At 66.1% G+C, this 21,810-nt stretch overlaps 1 protein-coding gene across 16 annotated transcripts; it reads right to left on the bottom strand.

Moving 5' to 3' along the window:
* Positions 1-53: 53 nt before the first annotated feature.
* On the bottom strand, positions 54-21,807 carry KCNAB2 (potassium voltage-gated channel subfamily A regulatory beta subunit 2). Of its 16 annotated transcripts, none has more exons than XM_072884128.1 (17): positions 21,703-21,807; positions 15,230-15,348; positions 14,854-14,895; positions 6,712-6,755; positions 6,301-6,338; positions 6,032-6,111; positions 5,578-5,622; positions 5,338-5,382; positions 5,222-5,265; positions 5,020-5,106; positions 4,662-4,706; positions 3,706-3,791; positions 3,389-3,509; positions 3,115-3,209; positions 2,752-2,872; positions 2,584-2,672; positions 1,885-2,125 (listed from the first exon to the last, which is right to left on the bottom strand). In XM_072884128.1, exons 2-17 carry the CDS (start codon positions 15,304-15,306, stop codon positions 2,036-2,038), a joined length of 1,149 nt encoding a protein of 382 aa, XP_072740229.1. In that variant the 5' UTR covers positions 15,307-15,348; positions 21,703-21,807; the 3' UTR covers positions 1,885-2,035. The 16 variants fall into 16 exon arrangements, with proteins under 16 accessions (XP_072740225.1, XP_072740229.1, XP_072740233.1 ...); XM_072884132.1 differs by lacking the exon at positions 21,703-21,807 and adding an exon at positions 18,792-18,809; XM_072884127.1 differs by lacking the exon at positions 21,703-21,807 and adding an exon at positions 15,649-15,779.
* Positions 21,808-21,810: the final 3 nt, after the last annotated feature.

Raw genomic sequence — 21,810 nt, 5'->3', positions numbered from 1 at the left:
ACACATACACATGTATTCGTAATTTTTATGTATTTATACATAAGTGTAGATATAAATAGATACAGATAAAGGTATATAGATATAGCTATACATATATAGTATACATATCTGTGTATACACAGATAATGCATATATATGTAATTTTATACATATATATGAGCGTATATGTGTTTATATAGGCATGCAAACATCTGTGTAGTTCTACAGGTATCGTATATAGATGAAGGTATGTAGGTATAGATGCAGATAAATTGACATATCTGAAGGGGGGGTGTGTGTGTCCACAGACCCCACACAAACCCATACAGAGATCTGTGAGGTTTTTAACGTGTTGCTTGAGAGGGGCTCTGTGCGCGTGCGTATACGCATACGCCTCCCACCCCGTTTATGTACAGACACGCACGCGTCTATGGCAGGGATAGGAGTATAGCTATATCTACATGTATAGCGGATAAACACACACATATATACATGTCTATGTGTAGAGCTCAAGTTTTGTACATAAATTTACATGAGTTTGTGATTTTTATATTTATGTGTGTGCATATATAGGGACGTGTGTATATATATGGATACAGATAGGTATTGGCAAAGATGTCTTTCTGCACAGAGAGAGTGAGTATGCAGAGATATATAGAGATATCTATAGCTATATATAAATTACAAATATGTATATGTCCATATATATATATAGGCACAGGTTTATATATATAGGTATAGATATGAGTATATAGTTACATAGCTAGGTATTGATATAGATATATCTGCACATATATATGTATATATACATGTATATACACACATTTATGTATATATCTGATTTTGTATGTGTGTGCATATATATGCATACAACTATATATATAACTCAATATATTTACATGGATATGTACATATGCATATATCTACATATAGCTATATACGTATGTATAAACACAAATATACACGTCTACATTTGTGTGTATACATATTATATATGTAATGTTTATAGATGCGTGCATATATATATCTACATACAGAGAGAGCAATATCTCAATAGGTATTGATATCTGTATAAAGATAGGTATAACTATAGGGATATAGGTAGAGATCTACATCTATATATACAGCTGTAGATGTATGTGAGTATGTATATACACACTTGTCATTTATATATGCGTGTGCATATAGATACACCTAGGTGTAAATACAGCTGCGGGTACTTGTAGATAGCGTGTTGTAGCTACGCAGCTGCCTATAGACAGGCATATAGCTGTATGCGCACAGGTATATACAGCGTACAAATATCTGTAGGTCCATACGTGTATATGTCTCTTCACATGCACTCGCACACACACGCACCCACGCCCCAAGCCCCCCGCCCCTGCAGAGCCCCGCCCCGCGCTCGGCCGAGGCTGGAGCTGGGGGGGGCACCCCGGGGTCCCTCGGTGGGTGGCTGCGGCTGCGGGGGGCTGCCCCCTACCCACAGGGGTGCCCCCCTCCTCCTCGCCCCCCCTCCCCGGGAGGCAGAGCCCGTGCCCTTCCCCTCCCCGCGGCGGGAGCAGGCGCTCCCAGGGGACCGCAGCCCCCGTGGTGCCGGCGCCAGGTTGGTGGTGTCGGCGCCGCGGCGGCGCAGGCAGGGCAGAGGCGAGGGGCCGGGGCGCAGGCTGGGGAACAGCTTCGTGTTGTCGGCCTCGTGGGCGTACAGCACCCGCTCGCGCCCCCGCCCCCGCCCCCGTGCCCGCCGCCTCCAGCAACGCGGAGGGCAGGAGCGACGCATGCAACAGGCCCCCGTGCCGCGCCGGCGGCGCCCGTGGTGCTTAGGGCGGCTCGGGGCTCGCCCTGGTGCGCTCCCCGCCGGCGGCCGTCCCTGTGCTCAAGCCACATCGGGTGGAAGCGGTACGATGGTCCGGGGCAGCGCGGGTGGGAGCGCTGGCTCTCGGCGCTCGCGGCGTCGGGCTCGCGGTGCAAACCACACTCTCCACTTTGCTCCAACAAAGCGTAAGCAAGCGAACGGGCGGCGAGGGCTGTGCAACGGGCGGCGCGCTTGCGCGTGCGCTTAGGATCTGTAGTCCTTCTTGCTGTAGGGTTTGTTGCCCAGGATGCTATCGATCTCGTGGACGATGGAAGACGACAGCTTCGGAAGGACCTGCGGGGGATGGGGGACGCCGTTGGGAGTTGGGATCGTGCCACTGGTGCACGCGGGAGGATGCAGCTGCGTGCGGCACGTGGCCGTGCTGCGCTCACCGCCTCCGCCCTGCTACCTTGATGCTACGAGCCCTAGCTTGCCGGCTGAGCCACGCGGTTACGGAAAGCCTGGGTCGGGCTCGTCCCCTGCCTTCTCAGCCCAGCAAAGCCTCGCCTCTGCCGCTCAGCTTCGGATCAAGCAAAACCCATAATTTTTGTTTTGCCTGAGGTTCACAACCTCTTTTTCCTACCCCGAGCGTCGCAGCAGCGAGCGTTGCAGGAGCGCGTATCGCAGCGCTGCAGCAGCAAAGCACGCCCAGGCAGGCGCTGCCCCGTTAAAGCCCCGCGAGCAGGGTCTGCTCGCTTCCCCACGGCGAAGCCTCCCTGGTGCGCGCTGCCGACGGGGCGGGGAGCGCTGACCTGTATTGCTCCAATATTCTCCATCAGCTGGTCGGCGTTGGAGGCACCCAGCAGGACGGAGCTGACGCCCTCGTTGCGCAGGCACCAGGCTGGGGCGGGAGGGAGAGCAGAGCCTGAGCGCGGCCCGGCCGCCCCCGGTGACCCCCCCGCACCCCCCGGCCCCCTTACCGATGGCGAGCTGGGGCAGGGTGCACCCCAGGCGCTCGGCGATGGCCTGCAGCTCCTTCAGCTTCGCCTGCTGCCGCCGGCCCTCCTCGCTCAGGATCTTGTCCTTCAGCCACTGGTATCCCTGGGGGGCGGGAGGGGGCTCGGAGGGGGTGTCACAGCAGGACTGGGGTGTACTGGGACCTCGTGCAGGCAGGACATCCCCAAACTCCCCGGGTGGGACCTCGTGCAGGCAGGGCATCCCCAGACCCCCCCAGTCATGGCTCCTGGACCTCCTGCTCCCATGGGGATCTTGCAACACCCCTGGCCCCGCTCGCCCGGCTCTGCCCGTCCCGCTGCGCGCCCCCCGGCCCCAGCCGGGCTCACCTTCAGCGAGGCGCGAGAGTAGGGGGGGATCCCCCCGTCGTACTTCCCCGAGATGATCCCGCAGGCCAGCGGGGACCAGGTCATGGCTCCGACGCCTGGGGCAGAGCAGAGCGGGGGGTGACGCTGCCGCCCCCGAGCTCCCCCGGGCACCGCGGCACAGGGGCTGGCCGGCCCCGGGGGACACGGGCTGTGCCGCGCCTGGCCACGGCAGCGCCGGGCTTTGGGGAGCGCTGTGTGTGTGGGGGGGGCTGGGGCAGAACCCCCGCTGCCGTACCTATCTTGTGGAAGAGCTCGGGGAGCTGCACCTCCACCTTCTCCCGCTGGAACATGTGGTACTCGGCCTGCTCGCAGATCGGCGGGATCAGGTTGAACTGCCGGGCCACCGAGTATGCCTCCTGCCGAAGAGCCAGCACCCTCAGCGCCCCGCCGCCCCCCCGAGCCCCCTGCCCACCCCCCCGAGAGCTGCCCCGAAAGACAATTAAGGCTCAAGCGTATCTGCAAGCGCTTGGCTCCCGACAGCTGCTGTCGAATTAAATCAGCGGCACCGGCAGCACCGGGGCTGCTCCGCCACGGCTGCCCCCGGGCCCCTACCATGATCTCCATGGAGCTCCAGCGTGAGGTCCCCCAGTACATGGCCATCCCCTGGTTGATGACGTGGGTCATGGCTCGCACCGTCTCTGCCAGGAGGGAAGGGGAGAGCGGCAGGTGGGGGTTAGCGGGCGCCGCGCCGGCAGGAGGGGGCTCACGCCGCACCGACGGCTGGCGAGCGTCCCACTCCCCGACGCCGAGGCGGGAGGCGGGAGCTGGGTTGTTCCAGAGGATGCTTTCCGAGAAGGAGCAGGACGGGGACTGAGGGAGCAGCCGCTCGGGACGCGCTGGGGACCACGGCCAACCCTGACATGCCGCCGGCGATGCCGGGGCTCTCCCGGCACGGAGAGCAGCCGCTCGGCTCCTGGCACCGGCCCCACGCCCCGCAGGGCACCCGCGCAGGCACCGTGCTTGGCACTGCTGCAGGGGGAGGGACCCGAAGCATCGCCCGTGCACCGAGACCCAGGAGAAGGAGGGAACCCCGGACCCCGTGCAAGGGGCGCGGGGGGGTCTCTGGGGAGAGCTGGCCCTGAGCCATGCGGGCTGGGGCCAAGCCAAGGCGCGCTCCTGCAGCCAAAGGCGGGTAGCGGGGAGAGCGACGGGCACGAGGCTCACCTGGCCGGTGCCGGAGCGCGCGCCCCGGCACGCTCACAGCTGCCCTGGTGAGGAGGGACCCTGCCGTGGTCCCTGCTGCGGTCCCCGGCACGGCTGCAAAGGGTGCCCCGCGGCAAGGACCCCGAGGAGGCTGGGGAGCCTCTTCGCTTTATTCCCCTTTAACTGCGCGATGGTCTGAAGGGGCGGGGGGGGTTTGTTGTGCTGCCGCTGCCTGTGCGTTTTATGGCGGGGTTTGCTCGGGGCAGGGGGACGGGGGTGGCAATCTCAGGAGTGGGGGTTCTGCCCCGGGAAATGCCGCTGGGGCACAGGCGGCGGCCGGCGGGCAGAGTGCGGGCAGGGAGTACCTTCTACGATGAAAGTCCTGGACTTGGAGGAACTAAACAGGTTCCCTGGTGATAAAAGAGAGATTGAGAGAGAGCGGAGTCGGCTGCTGCCGGCGGAGCGGAGCAAGCGGTTCGCCGGGACAGGGGCAGCAACCCGGTGCTGCGCCACCAACCCACCCCCGCTGCGGCCCGAGGGGGGTCCCGGTGCCGGGCTGGGGGTGGCAGAGACTTAACCGTGGCGTGGCCTGACCGTGGCAGCGGAGGAGCGGTTTCTGCTCAGGAAGGGAAAACGCCCGTGAAATAAAAGCCTGGCGCAAACCAACCGCGACAGCGACGAAAGGCGGCGGGGAGGAGCGTGGCGCCGTGGTGCGGCACCCACCTTCCATCGGCGTGTTGGGGTCGGGCCGGTTGGCAAACACCACGTCCACGTACTCCAGCTGCAGCCGCTCCAGCGACGCCTTCAGACCTGCCACACCGACGGGACCGTCAGGCACGCCAGGCTCTGTGCCGCCAGCCGGCGAGGCAGCCAGTGCCGGCACAGCCTGGCGCCGAGGCCGGCAGCACCTGGTGGGCATCCCTACCTTCTATGATGTGCTTTCGGGACAGGCCCCTCTCTGTCTCGGCCCTGGAAAAGGAAAGGTGAGTGAGAACCCGGCGCGCTCCGGCCACTCTGCCGCGGGGCGGGTGTGCTACCTACTTTCCTCCCCAGAAGATTTTGGTGGTGATGACCAGGCTGGACCGTCTGCAGGGAGAAAGAGAGAGTCACTGGCGGCAGCACCCGCAAAGCCCCGCGTGCCCTGCCTGCTGCTTGCTGCCTGCTGCTTGCTGCCTGCTCCCTGCCCGCGCGCGTTCACCCCCAGGGCTGCTCCGCCAGCTTTCCCCAGCCCGTCGGCACCGCGGTGACGGCTTTGCCGCACGGGAATGAAGCCCGGCTTACCTCCACCCTTTCTTCTTGATGATGTTCCCCAGCACCACCTCGGCCCTGCAAGGGAAGGGGATGTCAGCCGCCAGCAGGGACGGCCCCGGCAGACTGAGAGGCAAACGCTGTGGCCGCGGGGACACCGCGTCCCCCTCCAGCTGCAGCGCGAAGAGCCGAGCTGCTCCCTGACGCGTGAGCTTGCTATTTTTAAGTGGGCGCGTGGGCACGCTACGATGCCTCTGGGCCACTGCGCCCCGGGCGCAGCCGTGCTCGCGTGGCACAGGCAGCCACAGGCAGCGCAGGTCCACACGAGCCATCACCCCCCCACGGGCAGGCGCTCCCTGCCCCATCCTGGCAGCTGCTTTGCAGCCGGGAAAGCCGGGAGACTCCCAGCGCCGCTGCAGCTCGGCGGTGCTGGAGGCCAGGGCGCAGGATGAGGCCCCTTGTGCCGCTGCTGAAGCGGGGTACCTACTTGCCGGCGGCATAGACTTCTGCCGTGTCGAAGAGATTAATGCCGTTGTCGTAGGCTAAAGTCATCAGCTGCTCCGCCATCTGCGAGGGGAGAGCGGGGAGGGTTGGCAAAGGGGGTGGCCGCGAGCCAGAGCGCGGAGGCGTGCGCTGGTGATCTCCGGCACACCACATGCACCGAGAACAGCACCCGTGGCCGTGCCGGCCCCATCCGTCCCCCTCTTCGTTCGGGAAAGGCTGGGGAGGGACGGGGCAAGGGGGCGCGATCCTTACCTCATCTGTGATTTGCCCTCCGAAAGTCACCCATGTCCCTGTGGAGGAGAGAGGGTGCACGCATGGTGAGCGCGGTGAGCACTGAATGCCACCGCCCCAAGCCCCCGGCCACCCACCCTGGCTCCCCCGGCACAGCCCCGGCACGCGGCAGCCGTGGTCGGCCCCGCCGCGTGCGGCACAGTGCTCCCGGCACAGCCCGGTCGCTTCCTATCACGTCAGAGGAGAACAAGAGAAAATAATTTGACGACGTCTGGGCCGTGTCTCAAAACCACTGCCAGGCCGGAGGAAAACCCTTTCCCTCCCTTGCAAAGCATCGCCGGAGCAGGTGAGCGCCGCCCTCGCCGGGGAGCGCCGGCAGCAGCCGCGGGATGGAGGAGCAGCCGAGGGGCCGCGGCAAACCCCGGCACTTACCCAGGCCCAGGCAGGACACGCGCAGCCCAGACTTCCCGAGGTTCCTGGAAGACAGAGGCCCATTAAGAAAGCTGCCAGAGAGCCCCAAAACACCGTCTCAGGCATCCGCGTGCCAGTGAGTCGTGGTCCCTAGCGCCGCTCCCCATCCCCATCCCCATCCCCATCCCCGCTGGGACGGTCCCGCAGCGAGGCTCCCCTGCGACTGATTAAAGAGCCATCCCAGGCCGGGCACGCTGCGGCTCGCCGGCGGCACGGCCAGCACCGGTGCAGCGATGCCGTTTCCCGCACACAAAATAACTGCTGTGCCCGGCAGGGCAGCTGAGTGGCAGCGGGCAGTGACCTGGTTAAAGCGGCTCCCGTCATGAGGCCGGGGTGTTCGGCTCCCCCGACAGCGCTGCCGGTGCCGGGGGACAGGGCAGGAGCAGGGGGAGACGGCACACCGGCGGTCAGGCCTGGAGCATCTCACACGTGGCACGAGCCGTGCCCATTCTCTGCGGCGTGGCACGGGGGGCACAGGTCACCAGAGGGAGAGGGTGCTCGGGAGCGGAGCGGCATCCCAGAGAAATGGAGCACCCCTGAAAATTTGGCCGGCACAAGGAGCCGGAGAACAGCTTTGGGGAAAGGGGCCAGGCTGGCAGACGCCTTCGCTGCGGTGATGGAGAGCCAGTTTCTCGTTAGAAATGACAAAGGCTCGAGCAACGAGCGTTAAAATAAATAAAGTGTAGGTGAGCCGTGGCAGCTCGCCCGCGCGGGTGTCGCGTAGCAACCGGGAGGCACCTCCACCACCGGCATCGCCGGCACGGGCACGGGGAGCCGGGCACGGAGCAGCCACAGTCTGACAGCGGCGGCGGTGAACTGCGGGCTGAGCCGAGTCGGGGCATCTTCCTTCCGCGCCGCCGCATTATTGCCCAACATCTGGAGGCGTGGGCGCTCCTCCCGCCAATCCGCATTATTTTTAGAGCATTTCATGGCGGGGAGAGGCCGCGGCCGTGGGACGGCGGCGGCTCAAGGCCCCGTGATGGGGGGGTCGTGGTGGGGAGGGGATGGCACCAGCCCTGTCCCAGCCATTCCAGGCTGCAGGGGCATCGCCGGGGTCCTCCAGGGCGGGCGGGCACTGGCGGCGCGTCGCTGCTCCTGGCTTTCTTGCCCAAAAGCGTCTTGCCTGGTTGCCCAATGGAGACGCTGGCAGATACTGGGGGAGGCCAAGCCCCCGCCGCCTCTGCGGGAAGGAGCATCCCCCCGCGCTGTGCCATGGCCTTCCCGTCCTGGCTGTTTGCACGGAGCATCCCCCTGCGCCACCGTCCTCCCCGCGACCGCCGGCGGGGACCCCTGAGCCAGGCACCCAGCGCGTGGGAGAGGGTCCCCCGGTGCGCTCCTCCTCCGGATGGGGATGCGACCGCAGGGCGCGAGTGCCAAGCCTGGAGGGTGCCACCGCACGTGGCCCCAGTGCCGCCACTGCGAGGGTTCGGCATTCGAGAGCCGGAGGGGGCTGCCCTGGACCCCTCCCCAGTGCCTGGGCGAGGGGACTCGGCTGATTTGGACAACGATGGTGGGTGATGGCTGTTCTCATCCCCGCGCTCTGCCGGCCTGATGCGCTTCGCAGCCCAGTGCCGGTCTCATCTGGGCTGCAGCGAGGGCAGGCAGCGGCTGTCAGCTGTACCATGGCGTGCGTGCTCACCGGGGGAAGCCCCCAGCCCCGCGCCCGGGCGCACGCTCATCCCCCCAGCGCTCTGCTCCAGTGCCAGGGACGTGGAGGGTGTTAACCCAGCGGGTGCTGGCCGGGGGGCACAAGGTGCACGCACCACCCTTCCTTTCCAAGCCCACCGCGGGCAGCCAAGGGCCGAATCCTGGCTTGCAGCTCCGCGCACGCTTCGCAGGGCAGCGAGTCTCTGGCCGTGCCGTAAGGATGCCACGGCAGCCCGCAGATTAACGTACGCCGCGACTCTCAGACCCCCCTGGCTTGGCAGCGTGCCTGGCTCGGCAGGCGCCGGGGATCCTACTAATCCTACCCCAAATTTTAGAGTCCCTTCCCCCCGCATTCCGCTGGTTTTACGCGAGCCTGAATCAAATCCGCGCCGAGAGGGGACAGCATCAAACGGTAAGGAAGGCGACGGAGGCGCACGGTCAGCACTTTTAGCACCGAGAAACCTACGGAGCAGGACGCGAGCCAGGGATTAGGGGAGTGCAGCACACCCGGCCCCCCCAGACCCCCCCCGCCGCCCCCTAAATCTCGACGAGGAACAGCGAAGGCAGCCAAGCAGGCTGCAGATCTGCCTGCCCGAGCAGCGCGCCCGTCTCCTACCGGTATTTCATCCCCAGCTGCTTGATGCTGGACTCGCTGGAGGAGGGGACGTTCTGCACCGAGAGCTGCCCCAGGCTACGGGCCACCATGGCCACTGCCCGGAACTTGCCGCGGGTGCCGAGGCTGGGGCTGCCGGCATTCTGCCGGTTCAGTCGGTCCTCCGCGCTCCGGCTCTTGATGCTGTGCTCGGAGCACACAAAGGAGACCTGCATGCTGCTCTGGTGGGCAGCCGTGCCAGCTGCCTAAATTTAGCCGGTGCCCCCGGCGAGGCGGGGAGCTCCTCCCGCGCGCCCACACGCCGCCGCTCCGCCGACGTGACGGCGGGGGGCTGCGAGGCAGCGGGCGCGGAGCTGGCTCCCGTCAGCCCTCCTGCCCTCAATATTTGATGAGCTCAGGAAGCGAGCAAGCGGTGCCGGGGCAGGCGGGGGGCAGGAACGGGAGCACCGCAGCGGGTGCCCCCCGAAGGGACCCCCCGCACCCGCCGGGCATCCCCTGCGGGCAATGCTTCCGGCCCAGCCCCGGCTTGGGGCGCAGGGGGGGCCGAGGCCCCAGGGGCGAAGGGGCCTCTTGCCTCCCGCCAGCGCGGCGTCCCTCCTCTCGGGCGGATGCAAGTCCGAAGCACAAACCTCCCGGCAGCAGCGCGTGCACGTCGCCAAATACTCGGTTCTGGGGCGAGAGCGCAGGCGGTGGCGATGCCGCTGGCTCTCCTGGGCGCGGAGGCCGGCGGTTCGCCGAAGCTGGACCGGTTGCCCCCCCTCGGGGCCGCGGCCCATCACCCAAATTTCGCGCAGCGCGAGCTACGCGGATCGAGGCGAAACCCAGCCCAGCATCTGACGAAGGAGGGACGCGAGCCGACCGCGCTGCAGCACCGTTTTGTGGCCGGGGCCACGTGCCGGCTGCCCGCACTGGCCGTGCCTGCGGGTAAGGAGCAGGGAGAGGGGCCAGGGCTTGGTTTGCGGGGGAAATTACGCACGTTCAGCCCCGACCTAATGAGAAATCTTGTAATCTCCTCCGCTTCCCTCTGCCACAAAGCTCCTTAGCCGGGTAATCCCACCGGCTCCAGCCCCGGGGCGAGGGGACCCGGCAGCAATCGGCAGCTCCCCGAGGAGGAGAAACCCCAGAGATTTTGGGGGCAGCGGGCACATGCCCGAAGGACTGGAGGTGCCTGTGCAAGCCTCTCCCCATCAATAAATAACGGCCCCATGAATATTAGATGGGCTCTTGCCACCGTGTAAATGTTACCTCTGTTGTTGGGAGCAGAGGGGAACCCGACCCGCGGTGCGGCACGGCACGGCACGGCACGGCGCAGCGCAGCAGGAGCCGGCAGAGCCGCTGGCCCTGGGGCCTTCGCTGCAGCGGGGGGGCGAGGGGCACCCCTGCGTTTTCACAGGGGGGAACAGCTCCTGTCCCCAGCCCCGGTGCCCCCGGCCCCAGCCCCAGCCGGGCTACCGGGGGTGCCCGGCCCATCGCCCCACCTGCCATGCTGGGGGAGAGCGGGCAGGGATGTGCTGGGAAAACCAGCCACGTGCCCCCAGACGAGCCGTGGCCAACGGCTTCGGCAGCCCGGCACGTCCTCCCCGGCACGGGCGGGTAACGAGGACAAAAATCGGCTGAAATCCTGAGGCGCCTCACGCCATCCTGGGACCCACGTGCAAGATGAGTGGAGGGCCAGCTCCGCAGCAAACGCTCGTCAGACGGACAAAGCATCTCCGGGGCTTTTTGCTCCAACTGCCTGATCTTTAAAAGCACAGAGCGTGTTTGCACTTGCAGCTACCCAACAGCACGAGGGAAGTCCAAGTGAGGAGACCAAAGATCACCGAGCAAGAGACAACGGCGCTGACCTGCTGCAGCCTCTCCCGCACACGCCGCGCCAGACCGCCTTTCATGCCAAGGGTGCCGGCTCCTCCCGACCTCAGTGCGGCACAGGGAAGCCAGTGAACTCCTGCAGGCCGGGCTTTTCCCCGATGAGGTGTGAAACCAGCGCTAAGCAGCATCCCCTGCTCCGATCCCGCATCTCGGGCCGGGCGCGCTCGGCCCTCGCCACGTTCGCTGCCCCGGCGGGTGCCGCCTTACCTGTACTTCATCCCGGTGGCGCGGGCGGTGCCGTCGGCCAGGGAGAGCCCGTGCATCCGCAGGAACTCCTCCAGCGTCTTCGCCCGCGCTGCCGCCCGCACATCCCGCAGCCGCCGCAGCTCCGGCCCGTCCGCTGGCCGGGGGGCCGGTGGCAGCCCCCACTCGGGCGGGTGCCGGCTGGCCACGCTGCGCAGGCTCTCGCTGTACGTCATGGAGAGCATCCCGCCACCCAAGCGTGGGCTCTGCGGGCCGGCTCCACCGCCGACCGCTCAGCGATGCTACGGAGAGAGCTGGGAAAGCGCCCTGCTGCGACACCGGGCTCCGCTGCCGCTCAAGGCAGAGCCCTGCCCGTGCCGCGATGCCGGAGCAGTGGCACCTGCCCTTGCAAGGACCTGCGGCGGGTCTGCGGCGCAGGGAGGGGAGAGCAGGGACCCTGGCCAAGCCAGTCGCCTCAGCGGAGTAAAGTCTTGGTGGGGGAGCCGAAGAGCAAAGGAAAGGGCGAGGGCGGCAGCGTGGCACAGAAGGGACGTGGTGCTGCCCGTGGCCGGGCGACCACAGCCGCCCCGAGCGCGGTGAGCTGCTGCAGCCTGGCACGTGCCCCGGCCGCGCTGCTCCCAGCTCGCACCAGCTGGGCTGCCACTGGGTTGCATCCCTGCGAGGGACACGCTGGGCCCCGGGAGCTGGCTGGGGCGGTGACACAAGCGCCGCTGGTGAGAATCCGGCACCGTGTGCCGGTAGGCGGGAGAGGTCAGGACAGGAAAGGTGGCCCTGTGGGCCTCCCTGGGGAAGGTGGGCATCCGCAGAGGGGCCGTGGGTGCCGGGAGCTCGCCGGTGGCTGCTGTGCCTGCGGCAGGCTGCCGCAACCCGTGCCACCAGCCAACACCTTCCCCGCAGCCGCGGCAGCGACCTCGCAGCCGGTGTGGGCTGCCGAAAATAGCCTGCTGCAGAGCGGGCTCCTCACCGGAGCTCACCAAGCTGGAGGTGCTCACCGCCTCCACAGCTGGGATCTCACCGGTGGTGGCACCGGCATCGATTTCCCTGCAACTCTCTGCAGTGTCCCTCTGTCTGAAAGAAGGAGCGGGAACCGGGGCCAAAACCACGGCGCCGGTGCCGAAGCGGCCACCGGGAGCTGGGAGTGCACCGTGCCGGAGCTGCGCCGGCATCAGGCTCCGGCCGGGCTCCCACTGGTGGTTTCTTCTTTCCCTGCAAAGCTCAAATTTACAGTAGCAGGAGCCAAAAGCAAAGTGCACTTTCCCCCTGAGGTGTGACCTCAAGAAAAAAGAAGAAAACCCAGAAGGTACGGAGCATCAGCTGGCAAGGGGTGACCGGAACCCGCGGGGCTCCTGCGACACCCAGCGCCGCCGGGGACCCTCCCGTGCGCCTCCTGCTCTGCAGCAAGGGCTTGGGAATGCAGGGAGACGTGGAAAGGGGACCCCTCTCCTGCGGCAAAGCCAAACTGAACGCTGGCCACCAGCCTCCTCTTCCTGCCACGCCTCGAAGCCGGAGCCCGGAGCCGGCACCGCCGGCACCAGCTCTTCTCCACAGCTGGTGGTTTTAATTAGGGCAGCGCCGGTGGCTCCTGCTGGGCATGGGTGCAGCACCCAGCCCTGGGGGGACCCCCTTGTCCCCGGCAGGACCCCTCGCCCCGGTGGGATCCCCTTGCCCGACAGCGGCTGGGCGAAGTCTGAGCCGGCTGCACCGCTGCTCTACAGCTTCACCGCGCTGCAATGAAACGGCTGCAGCAAGCGGAGCCGGGGGCTTTGGTCTGGGCTGCTTTGAGGAACGGGGCGGGAACCCACCGCCCGCCTCATTTCAACACCTCCCTCATTTTCGGCCGAGCAACGTTACGGGGCGGCAGAGAGAGCGCGGAGGCAGCGGGTTCGTCCACGGGCCGTTCCTTAGCAGAAATCCTGCAGCCGCCCGAGGGACGAGAAGCAGCGGGGGCTGTGGGCGCTGCCGAAGCCTAAGCAGTGCCGTGCCCAAGCGGGAGAGGCTGTTTGGCAGGGAAGGAGCGGGGATGGGGACCGGACGCAGGCTCCGCGGGATAGCAGGGGGCCGTTAGCATGCGTCAGGGGCACAACAAGTGGGTGACAGTCGGGCGTGCAGGGTGGCTGCTCGGAAAGGCGTCTGTCCAGCCTGGCTTGCCAAGCTGGGAACTTGTTGGCAACCGATAGCCTGCCTAAAACCAAAAAGACCCCAAACGAGCCCCCCCCAAGCCACCAAATCCCGAGCTCCCCTGCCCAGCAAATCCCCCCTGCTGCCCGCAGCGGGCTGCACCGCCGGCTGTGCCCGTCCCCGCTTGCCACCTGCGCCGCCGGCCCCGACTCACCCGCGCGCCGGGGACGCTGCTCATCAATGGCAAAGCTCTGGGTGGCCGGGCTGCCCCGGGGCAGCTATAAGAGACGCGCGGCCGCTGGGTTTTTTTGCATTAGGGGAGTGTCGGCGCTTGGCGTCCAAAGCAATTGGCGGCTGCGACGGGCCCCCCCAGAGCCCGGCTTTCTTGCTGTGCTCCATTAGCCCTATTAGGGGATTTTCTTCCTTGCGAAGGGGAGCTAAATTATTCATGGCCGCTTTGCTAAAAGCCCCGGGATGCGCCGCTGCTTTATCAACGCTGGCATCGCTGCCTCCGCCCGCGGCCGACCCTCGCCTTGCAGTGGCAGGTCCCGCGCCATCGGCACGCGGGGTGGTGGGGACAGCCGGGGCGCTGGGGGCCGTCTGGGAGCGGAGCAGGTCCCCTGTGGTGGACGCAGCCCTCCTGCGGTCCCCACGGCAGCAGGGTCAGAGCTGGGCCGCGGCAGGACGAAAACACAGCCTCCCCTGGGCAGGAGCCCCGAAACGGGGCTGGGTGACAGACGCCCGTGGCAGCAGCCTACGGGCAAGCTGGCTCCTGCCTGTCGGCCTCGGGACCCTTTCACACCAGATGCGTCCGGCGATTCAGGCGCGCGGCTGTGCCTGGCCGGTTTGGCAGCCAAAACCCACCCGTGGCTCGGGCTCGGCGGTGCCGGCAGCAGTGCATCGCCGGGGCAGGGACGTTGGCAGTGCCACCGAAACACCCCGGTGCCGGCCAGCCTCTCCTCCTCCTGCTGCACGTGGGGACGGAGCGGGGAGGCCACGGCTCCCTTGGGGGGCAGCCCCCTATCCCTCGCCCCATTGCGGCCAGGCCGGACCCGGGCCAGCGCCACTGGGCTGCTGCGGCCCCGGGAGCGGTGAAGCGGCTGCTGGCACGGTGTGCGTGGAAAAGTGCCGCCTTCGCTTCAGACGGTAAGAGGGGGTGTGGGGGGGAAGCGTTGCCTTCTTTACCACTTAACGATGCTTCTCTTAATGGAAGGAGCGGAGCGGCTGGCCCGGTTCCTGGAGCTGCCCTTGGGAAAAGCCAGCGGGCTCTTCCCGGCGCAGCATTGGCACGGGATGCTCCCCCCGCGCCGAGCTGAGCCCCGCACCCCCCCGCGGCAGCTGCCCCCCAGTAGCCCTCCGGGCACGCTCCGGCCGCGCTCCGCTGCTTGGGGACCCAGCGAGGATGGCCCCCACCTACCCAGCCACACACGTGGGGTCCCCAGGTCGCACTGCCAGACCCACGAGCAGGCGAAGACGCGGTGCCGCGCTGGCGATGCCCGCCCCGCGCGGAGGGACCCCTGCATGGAGGCAGGGCGGCGCTGTGCCAGCAGCGCCCGTGCTGGCAGCACCCCGGGCATGGGCAGAGGCCGCCGGGGCTTCAGCCGTGTCTGCTTGCCGGGGGGGATTTTGGGGAGGGTGAAGAGCTGGGTTACCTGTAGAACTGGAGCTGGCGCTTGGGGCTCCCGTACCTCGCGCTTCCGACAGCAAAGGGGAGAAAGAAGAAAGATGCCACAAACCCCATTAGAATGGTGGAGCGGGACTGAGCAGCAGAGCCGGTGGCCACAAGAAGGGTCGGTGGCACCCACCCGTGCCGCATCGCGGGGGGGCACCATGCAACAGGCACCGGCACGCTCCCCAGAAGTACCCACTCCTCCCGTAACAGGCATCAGCACCCAAAAACGCTGCTGCTGCCACGTGGGTTTTTGCAGTCCTGGAAGTTTTTGCATGAAGCATGCCGGGGCGGTTCTGGGTGCCGTGGCCCCAGGTTTGAAGCCTTGCAGACCCCCCCAGCGCCGCCCTGCACCTTACCTGTAAATCATCCCTGGGGAGCCCGTCTGCCGCAGCGAGAGTCGCGCCGGGGAGTCAGTGGTGGATTCGGGATACATGGAGCCAGCCTGGGCTCCCCGGAGCCGCTCACCGCCTTACCCCTGCCACAGGGGAAGAGAAAAAGAGGAAGAAACGGGGGTTTTTGGGGCGCGCGCATGACGGTGCTTCCTGTTGCAGAAGCTCGCGAGGCGGTTGGGTATGTGGCACTGGCAGCGGCAGGCAGCGCGGCAGGCAGGGGACAGCAGCCCCGCCAGCCCCAGACCCCAGGGCTTCCACCCTGACCCGCTGCCGATCCCAAACCCGTCCCGCCCCTGCCCTGTGCCGCCGACTCCCCAAGTGCGTTGCTCTCCCCAAACCTCTGGGGCTCCCGGGGAGGGCAGAGCAGGGTCCTCGCTGCCCACCTCAACGCCCACCTCGCTGCCCGCCTCGCTGCCCATGGGAGGCGAGCAGGGCACGCCACGGGGCAACCCGGCTGAGCTGCGGCAGCGAGGCACCAAGCCACGTCATGGAGGTCTTACGACATATCAGGAAATAGTGAAGAAATGCGGGCCTGAAAAATTAATCATTTTGCTGGTGTTTAACACTAAAGCAGCCCCAGAGGGTCCCTCTGCGAAGGACAAGCTAAGGAAAGGAAAATAGCTCGGCTTTTCCTGCAGCCCACGCGACTGTGTGAGCAGGGGTGCAGGAGCTCCGAGGGAAAGGGGTCTCGCCCCCAGGCACCCCCGACCCTCCCCGTCCCCATCCCCATGCCGGGGAGGCAGCCGGCACGATGATCTGCTAGGAGCTGTGGTCCTGCTCCCGCTCCCCATCCCGCAACCCCGTCAGCAGTTTCCAGTATCACAGAAAACCACAGCACTTCCCTACAAAACTGGGGCTAATTTTTAAATTTAACCCATCTTTCTTTAGGCCCGTGAAATGCCATCTTTACGCTGCAGGTCACGAGCTGCTTTTTCCCCCGGACGGGGACTGAGAGATCTCCGGGCTCCTTCCCCGACTGCCCTGGGCACAGCGGGAGCGTGGCCTTGCACAGCGTGCTCGCGTCCTGGCACGCATCCTGCCTGCATCCTGGCACGGCGTGCCTGCATCCTGCATCCTGCATCCCTCCCGCATCCCAGCACGGCGTGCAAGCATATCGCATCCCGCCTGCATCCCAGCAGGGCATGCCTGCATCCTGCATCTCTGCCACATCCCGCATCCCTCCCGCATCCCAGCACAGCGTGCCTGCATCCCACATCCCTCCCGCATCCCGGCCTGGCGTGCCCGCATCCCGGTGCAGCCCCTGCAGCCCACGCGGCCCAATGGCAGCGGCTGCGGCAGCCGAGCCCGTCCCCGCGGAGCTCCCTGCCCGCCCACCGCAGCCCCCGGCCCCGCTGCAGCCCCGGTGCAGCCCCGGTGCAGGGCCCCACCTCCCTCCTCCCCTGCACCCACAGAAACGCGGCTCCCTTTGGCTGCAGCCAGGGCTAGAGATCAGGCAGGCTCGATAAAGCCGGGTTTATTTTTGAGAGGGCAGGAGGGAGCTGCTCCCCCGTGGCCCCGCACCATTGCACTGCGTGCCCTGAGCAGGACCCTGCCAAGCCCCCAAAGCCATCGCGACCCCCGGCTTCTCCCGGGGGCTGCTCGTGCCACCTTCGCCGCTCCCTGCGGCCCTCGCCTGGCAGCGGGCAGCTGCCTGCAAAACGCAGGTTCAACAGCAGCCACCGGCCCGGGTGCCGTCTTGCACGCTCCTGCAAGGGGCTTCATGCCCGCCCAGCGTCACTTAATTAGTGGCAGTGCAAGGAAGCTGAAGCGAGCTGGGGAGACGCCTGCAGGAGGGACGGCCGGACCCCTGCCCCAGCCGCAGCGGGGGCAGCCGTGCGGCTTCCGTGCTTGCCCTGCCACAAACTGAGACTCAAACTTATGGCATGGCTTAGGACCGGCTCTGTTTATGCACCCTGGGGATCTGCGGTGTGATGAGCTCAGCTCTGCGATGAGCTCAGCTCTCCGCAATTTTCAGCAGGACCTGACGCCCCTCATCCGTTACCTCATGGTAATGCCAGGGGACCGAGCGTGGTGGCTGGCAAGTCTCTGGTGGCATTGGAGGAACTTTGCCGGGAAGCGCTGCTGGACGGCCGGGACCCGGGGCAGGGCGCCGCGTCCCGAGGAGCCGGAGCATCCCGGCCCCCAGGGTCAACCCGCCCCGCCAGGTCCTCCCAGCCAAAGGCGCTGCCGAAAGCCCGGTCCCCTCCATGCTGGCAGTTTGGTGCTTCCCCGAGACCACTCCTGCACCTTCAGCTTCCTCACGGCAAAACTCAGCCGCGAGCCCGCAACTGCAGGACTTTCTGCAGGGCGATGCGTGCAAAGGGAAGAAAAGTCTTTTCTTCTGCGGGATGTGCCTGGGACCTGGGTGCAAGGGTGCCCCGAAACTTGTGCTCCCACCAGGCTCCATCCCCATCCCCGGCCAGCACGATGGGGCGCGAGAGCGTGGGCACGGAGGCACTGGGAGGATTTACGGCTGGGAACCCCCGGGAGCCAAAGTTCTGCTGGGCCAGCCTGGGGGATGATCTGCGGACCGCAGCCTCCCAAACACGCTGCAGTCGGAGCAAGAGGAGGTGAAACTGCACACGGAATTAATCTGAACATAGGGACGAAGCCTCCGCACCTACTGATGAGCCTGAGCCCCTGAGGGTGAGGCACTGGGGGGGGGGAGCTGCGGGACCCCTGCCCCGGGCGCCCCAGCGTCCTTCCCAGCTGCTCAGGTGAGGGATGCAGGGGAGACGGCGCTGAGCACCTTCCCGCACCGGGTGCCTGTCCCCGTATTTCTACCCCTTTTTTACTGGGTTTGCAAACAAGCACTCCCAGCAAATGCCCCCCGCCCAACACGCCACGGGAAAGGCGACTTTAGCACAATTACTCACACTGCCCTGCTCTGCCTTGCAAACGGCTTTCGACCCGGCACCTCCTGCCGTCACCTCTCTGTTCCTGCCCCGCGCTGGGCCCCGTGCACTCCCCGTCCGCTCCCGGCCCCCCGCCCGCAGCACCGGCGCTGCAGGGATCCGCAGAGCAGCAGCCCTGCCCCTTCCCTCTGCCCGGGGAAGCCTCTGCTGCAGAGCAGCGTTCCCCCACCCTGCCATCGCGGCACGGGCTCCCTCCGACCGTGGCCGGTGGGCTCGGGCGCGTTTACAAGCCGGTCATTACGACAACGAACAAGGCAGGCGCTGGGGATTTAGCTGCGACACGTGAGGCTGCCCGTGATCATGCCGTGCATGCCGAAGCGCAGGCACTCGGCCCCCCGAGTCAATGACACAGCCCAAAACCATACGCGACGCGTCAGACGGGGTTATTCCTGCTTTGCCGTCACGTACACCAGCACGAAAGTAACGGGGTCCATCAGGCCACCCAGCACCCGCGGGTCCCCGATGTGCAGCACTGCCAGCACGCGCCCCTTCCCCAGCGAGCCGGCGGGCGGGCTGCCCGCTGCGCCGTGGCTACCAGCCAGGCACGGCTGAGCCACCGCCACGGCACCGCAAACCTGCCGGCGATGTCGACCACCCCACACCCCACCTACCTGGCTCCGGTGCTCTAACGGTGACGTGCGGTCGGGAGGCAAAAAAAAAAGGAGATAAAAAGCCCAGCTGCCGGCAGAGCCGGAGGCTCTGCAGGTTTCGGGAAGTGGCGCTGGTGCCGGTGCAGAGCAGCTGCGACAGCCGGTGGCAAACACAGCGGGTGCCGGTTCCTACCCCATTCCCGCTCCGTCCCTGGGAAAAGGCGTCTGGCGGAGGAGGGAAGCCGAGCCCTCCGCACCCCGGGATGCGGCAGCACCCAGGGACGCCGCAGAGCCGTCCCTGCCGCTCTCACATCCTGACTCGGCAAGTTTGGCTCCGCGGTGGCGTGCAGCCGTGGCTGCGTGCGGCCGTGGCGTGCAGCCCGGCTCCCGATCCCGCCGGTGCCTTAACCGTGTCGGTGCCGCAGCCCGGCGCTGCCAGCACGCGTGGGCGAGTGAGCGGCTGCCACCGGGCGCAGGCCACCCCTGCGCAGCTCAGGCGAGAGGAGGCTTGTCCGGTGGCCACGGGGAGTCTGGAGCTGGACGTTTCCATCACTGGATGCCTTTAAGTCATGCCGGGTGTTTTTCTTAAAAAATAAAATAAGGGTGTCCGCAGGCGATGCTGCGGGGCCGCCTCCCCGCACTGGGGCTCGCCCAGGCACCGTGTCCCACCGGGCGGCCACCCGTCCTCCTCCACGCACGCCAATCATGCCTTCCCAGCACCTTTGGCTTTTTGGCCATCTTGGGCAAAAAATCCACCCCGGAGCGCGTGGTTCAGAGACACCCCAGTAACTGGAGCACGCTGGTCCCCGGCGGCAGCACGGCACTGTAATCCTGGAGCGATAACAGCACCGATCTGGCCAGCGGCTGGATTTAACATGAAAACCAGAGGCCAAGCCAGCAAAAAGGGGTCAGGGTTTCAGAAGCGCGCAGCAGCACTTTTTTCATTTATAAACCAGGAAAAACCGGTCCCTCTCCATCCGCCGAGTCCCGCTCAGCTTCACTGCCGCATCCTGCCACTTCCTCTGCCCTCCCGGCGCGGTCCTGCCACCGACGGGGCCAGCGAGCACGCTGCCCACTCCGAGCCGCGCTGGCACGGATGGGGACCCGCTCGGCACCGCCGGCGCGGGTGATCCCAGCAGGCTGCCCGCTTCCCCCGCCGCGGCAGCTCCGCTAGCAGCGTGTGACAGGCGGGGAAGGCCGTAAACCCCGTCCCGTTGGGGGAGCGCTCCCCAGCACTGGCACGGCAGCGGCTTTGCTTCTCCAGCAGATGCTGGAAACCGCGCGCTGAGGTTTTCTGCTCTCGCTCCACTGCACGTCCGACCCACAGACCTGCACGCCAGTTTTAATTAATTATAATTAATAATAATACTATTATAATATAATAATATTATAATAAAATAATAAAAAAGCAGCTCTTGTGAATCTTCCGTTAGCAGCTGCGAGCAGAGGCGTTTCTTGTTAACCAGCAGGAGAATCCCTGCATATATGCAATATGTATATATATGCAATTTATGGGGTACATATCGTCCAGCCTGCCTGCGCCGGCACTCACTCACGACGCAGCACCATGGCTCCCAGCAACGCTTTTGGAAGAAACCTGTGGTTTTTGGAAAGCTGGCTCGATGCCCTACCCGTGCAAAGCCGGCAGCGACCTGGTCTCGCCTCCCAGCGGGCTCTGCTCTTCTACTGAGAGGCTCTCACCGGGACGAGAGCCCGAGGCGCCCGCGCGAATGGTCCCAGGACGCCTGCGTTAACCACAACGGCACGGCATCCCGGCCGCTGGCTGAGCGGGAACGGGACCGACGGGGCTCCCCCGCCGCAAGGAAAACAGCCTTAACAAGTAGAGGCTGGAAAGGGGCTCACGAGCCAAAGAAACCCACGGGTCTAGGACACGGCCGAAGGAAAGCCCAAGGGCAGCGCTGGCAGCGGCTGGGTTGCAGGACAGGGAATCCTCCACAGCGCGGGAGAAGGGTCCTCCGTTCCAACGGCCCTACGTGTCATTTCGGCTAGCGAAGCCACCGCCTTCTGTAGAAAATGCCACGGTTTTGTCTCCGCTGTGCGCAAAGCGGCTCTGATTACAGAGCAGGGGAAGACCTTTCGGGAGGAACACGCACGCTCTCCCGCGGGTTTGGCAGCACGTCGTGTCACCGGGGTTTAAGCGCCCGCCTCTGCCCGGTGCAACGCCAACGGGCTACAGGCCACCAGCGACTGGCTACAGGCCACCAGCGACCGGCTACAGGCCACCAGCGACCGGCGCACCGGTTCGGGGTTACCTTGCCGTGCCGGGGAATAGAAAAGGGCGGAGGGAACCCATCCTCCCCGCTCAGGGTGGGGTTCCTTGCGCGAGGAAAGGGGCCTCCCCGGCAGGGCTGGCGAGGGGCCCCGCTCGCCGCGCCGCGTGGGTCGGGGCGCTGGGCCGCGGGCCACCCGAGGGACGGCGAGCGAGCGGAGCCGGGACGGGGAAGGGACGGGGAAGGGACGGGAAAGGAAAGGGGAAGGGACGGGAAAGGAAAGGGAAGGGCCGGGGCGCATCCCCGCGGCTTTTCAGGACACGCGGGCCCCGGGCTGCCGGGGCGGGCGAGGCCGGGGCCGCGCACCGCGCCCGCCGCCCCCAGCACTGCCCCTCCCCGCCGAGACCGCGCACTGCGCCCGCCGCCCCCCGACGACGCCCGGCAGCGCTGGGAGGATGCCCGGGGCGCAGCCGGCGATCGCAGCCGACCCGCCGCGGGAAGGGGCACCGGCTGCCCCGCGCATCGCCCCCCGCCGCTCCCGGGCTAACGAGCCCGGTGTTGCCGGGGCCGGGCGTGCGGCGGCGTGGCCTTACCGCGCCTCTGCCCGCGGCCGTGCCCGGCTCCATCACCCCCATCGCGGCCGCCATCGCGGTCCCCGCTCCCCTCCCCGCCCCGCCCGCCCCGGCCCGCGCTGCCCGCACCTGCCCGCGGCCGCCGCTCCCCGCCGCTCCGCCGCGGCGCCCTCGTGGGGGGCAGGCCCCGCCCCGCCCCGCCCGCCGCCGATTGGCCGCGCCGCCCGCCTCTCCGGC

Source organism: Ciconia boyciana, chromosome 19 (assembly GCF_034638445.1).
Source record: "Ciconia boyciana chromosome 19, ASM3463844v1, whole genome shotgun sequence".
NCBI classification, from domain to species: Eukaryota; Metazoa; Chordata; class Aves; order Ciconiiformes; family Ciconiidae; genus Ciconia; species Ciconia boyciana.
This window is presented reverse-complemented; position numbering and strand designations above follow the sequence as displayed.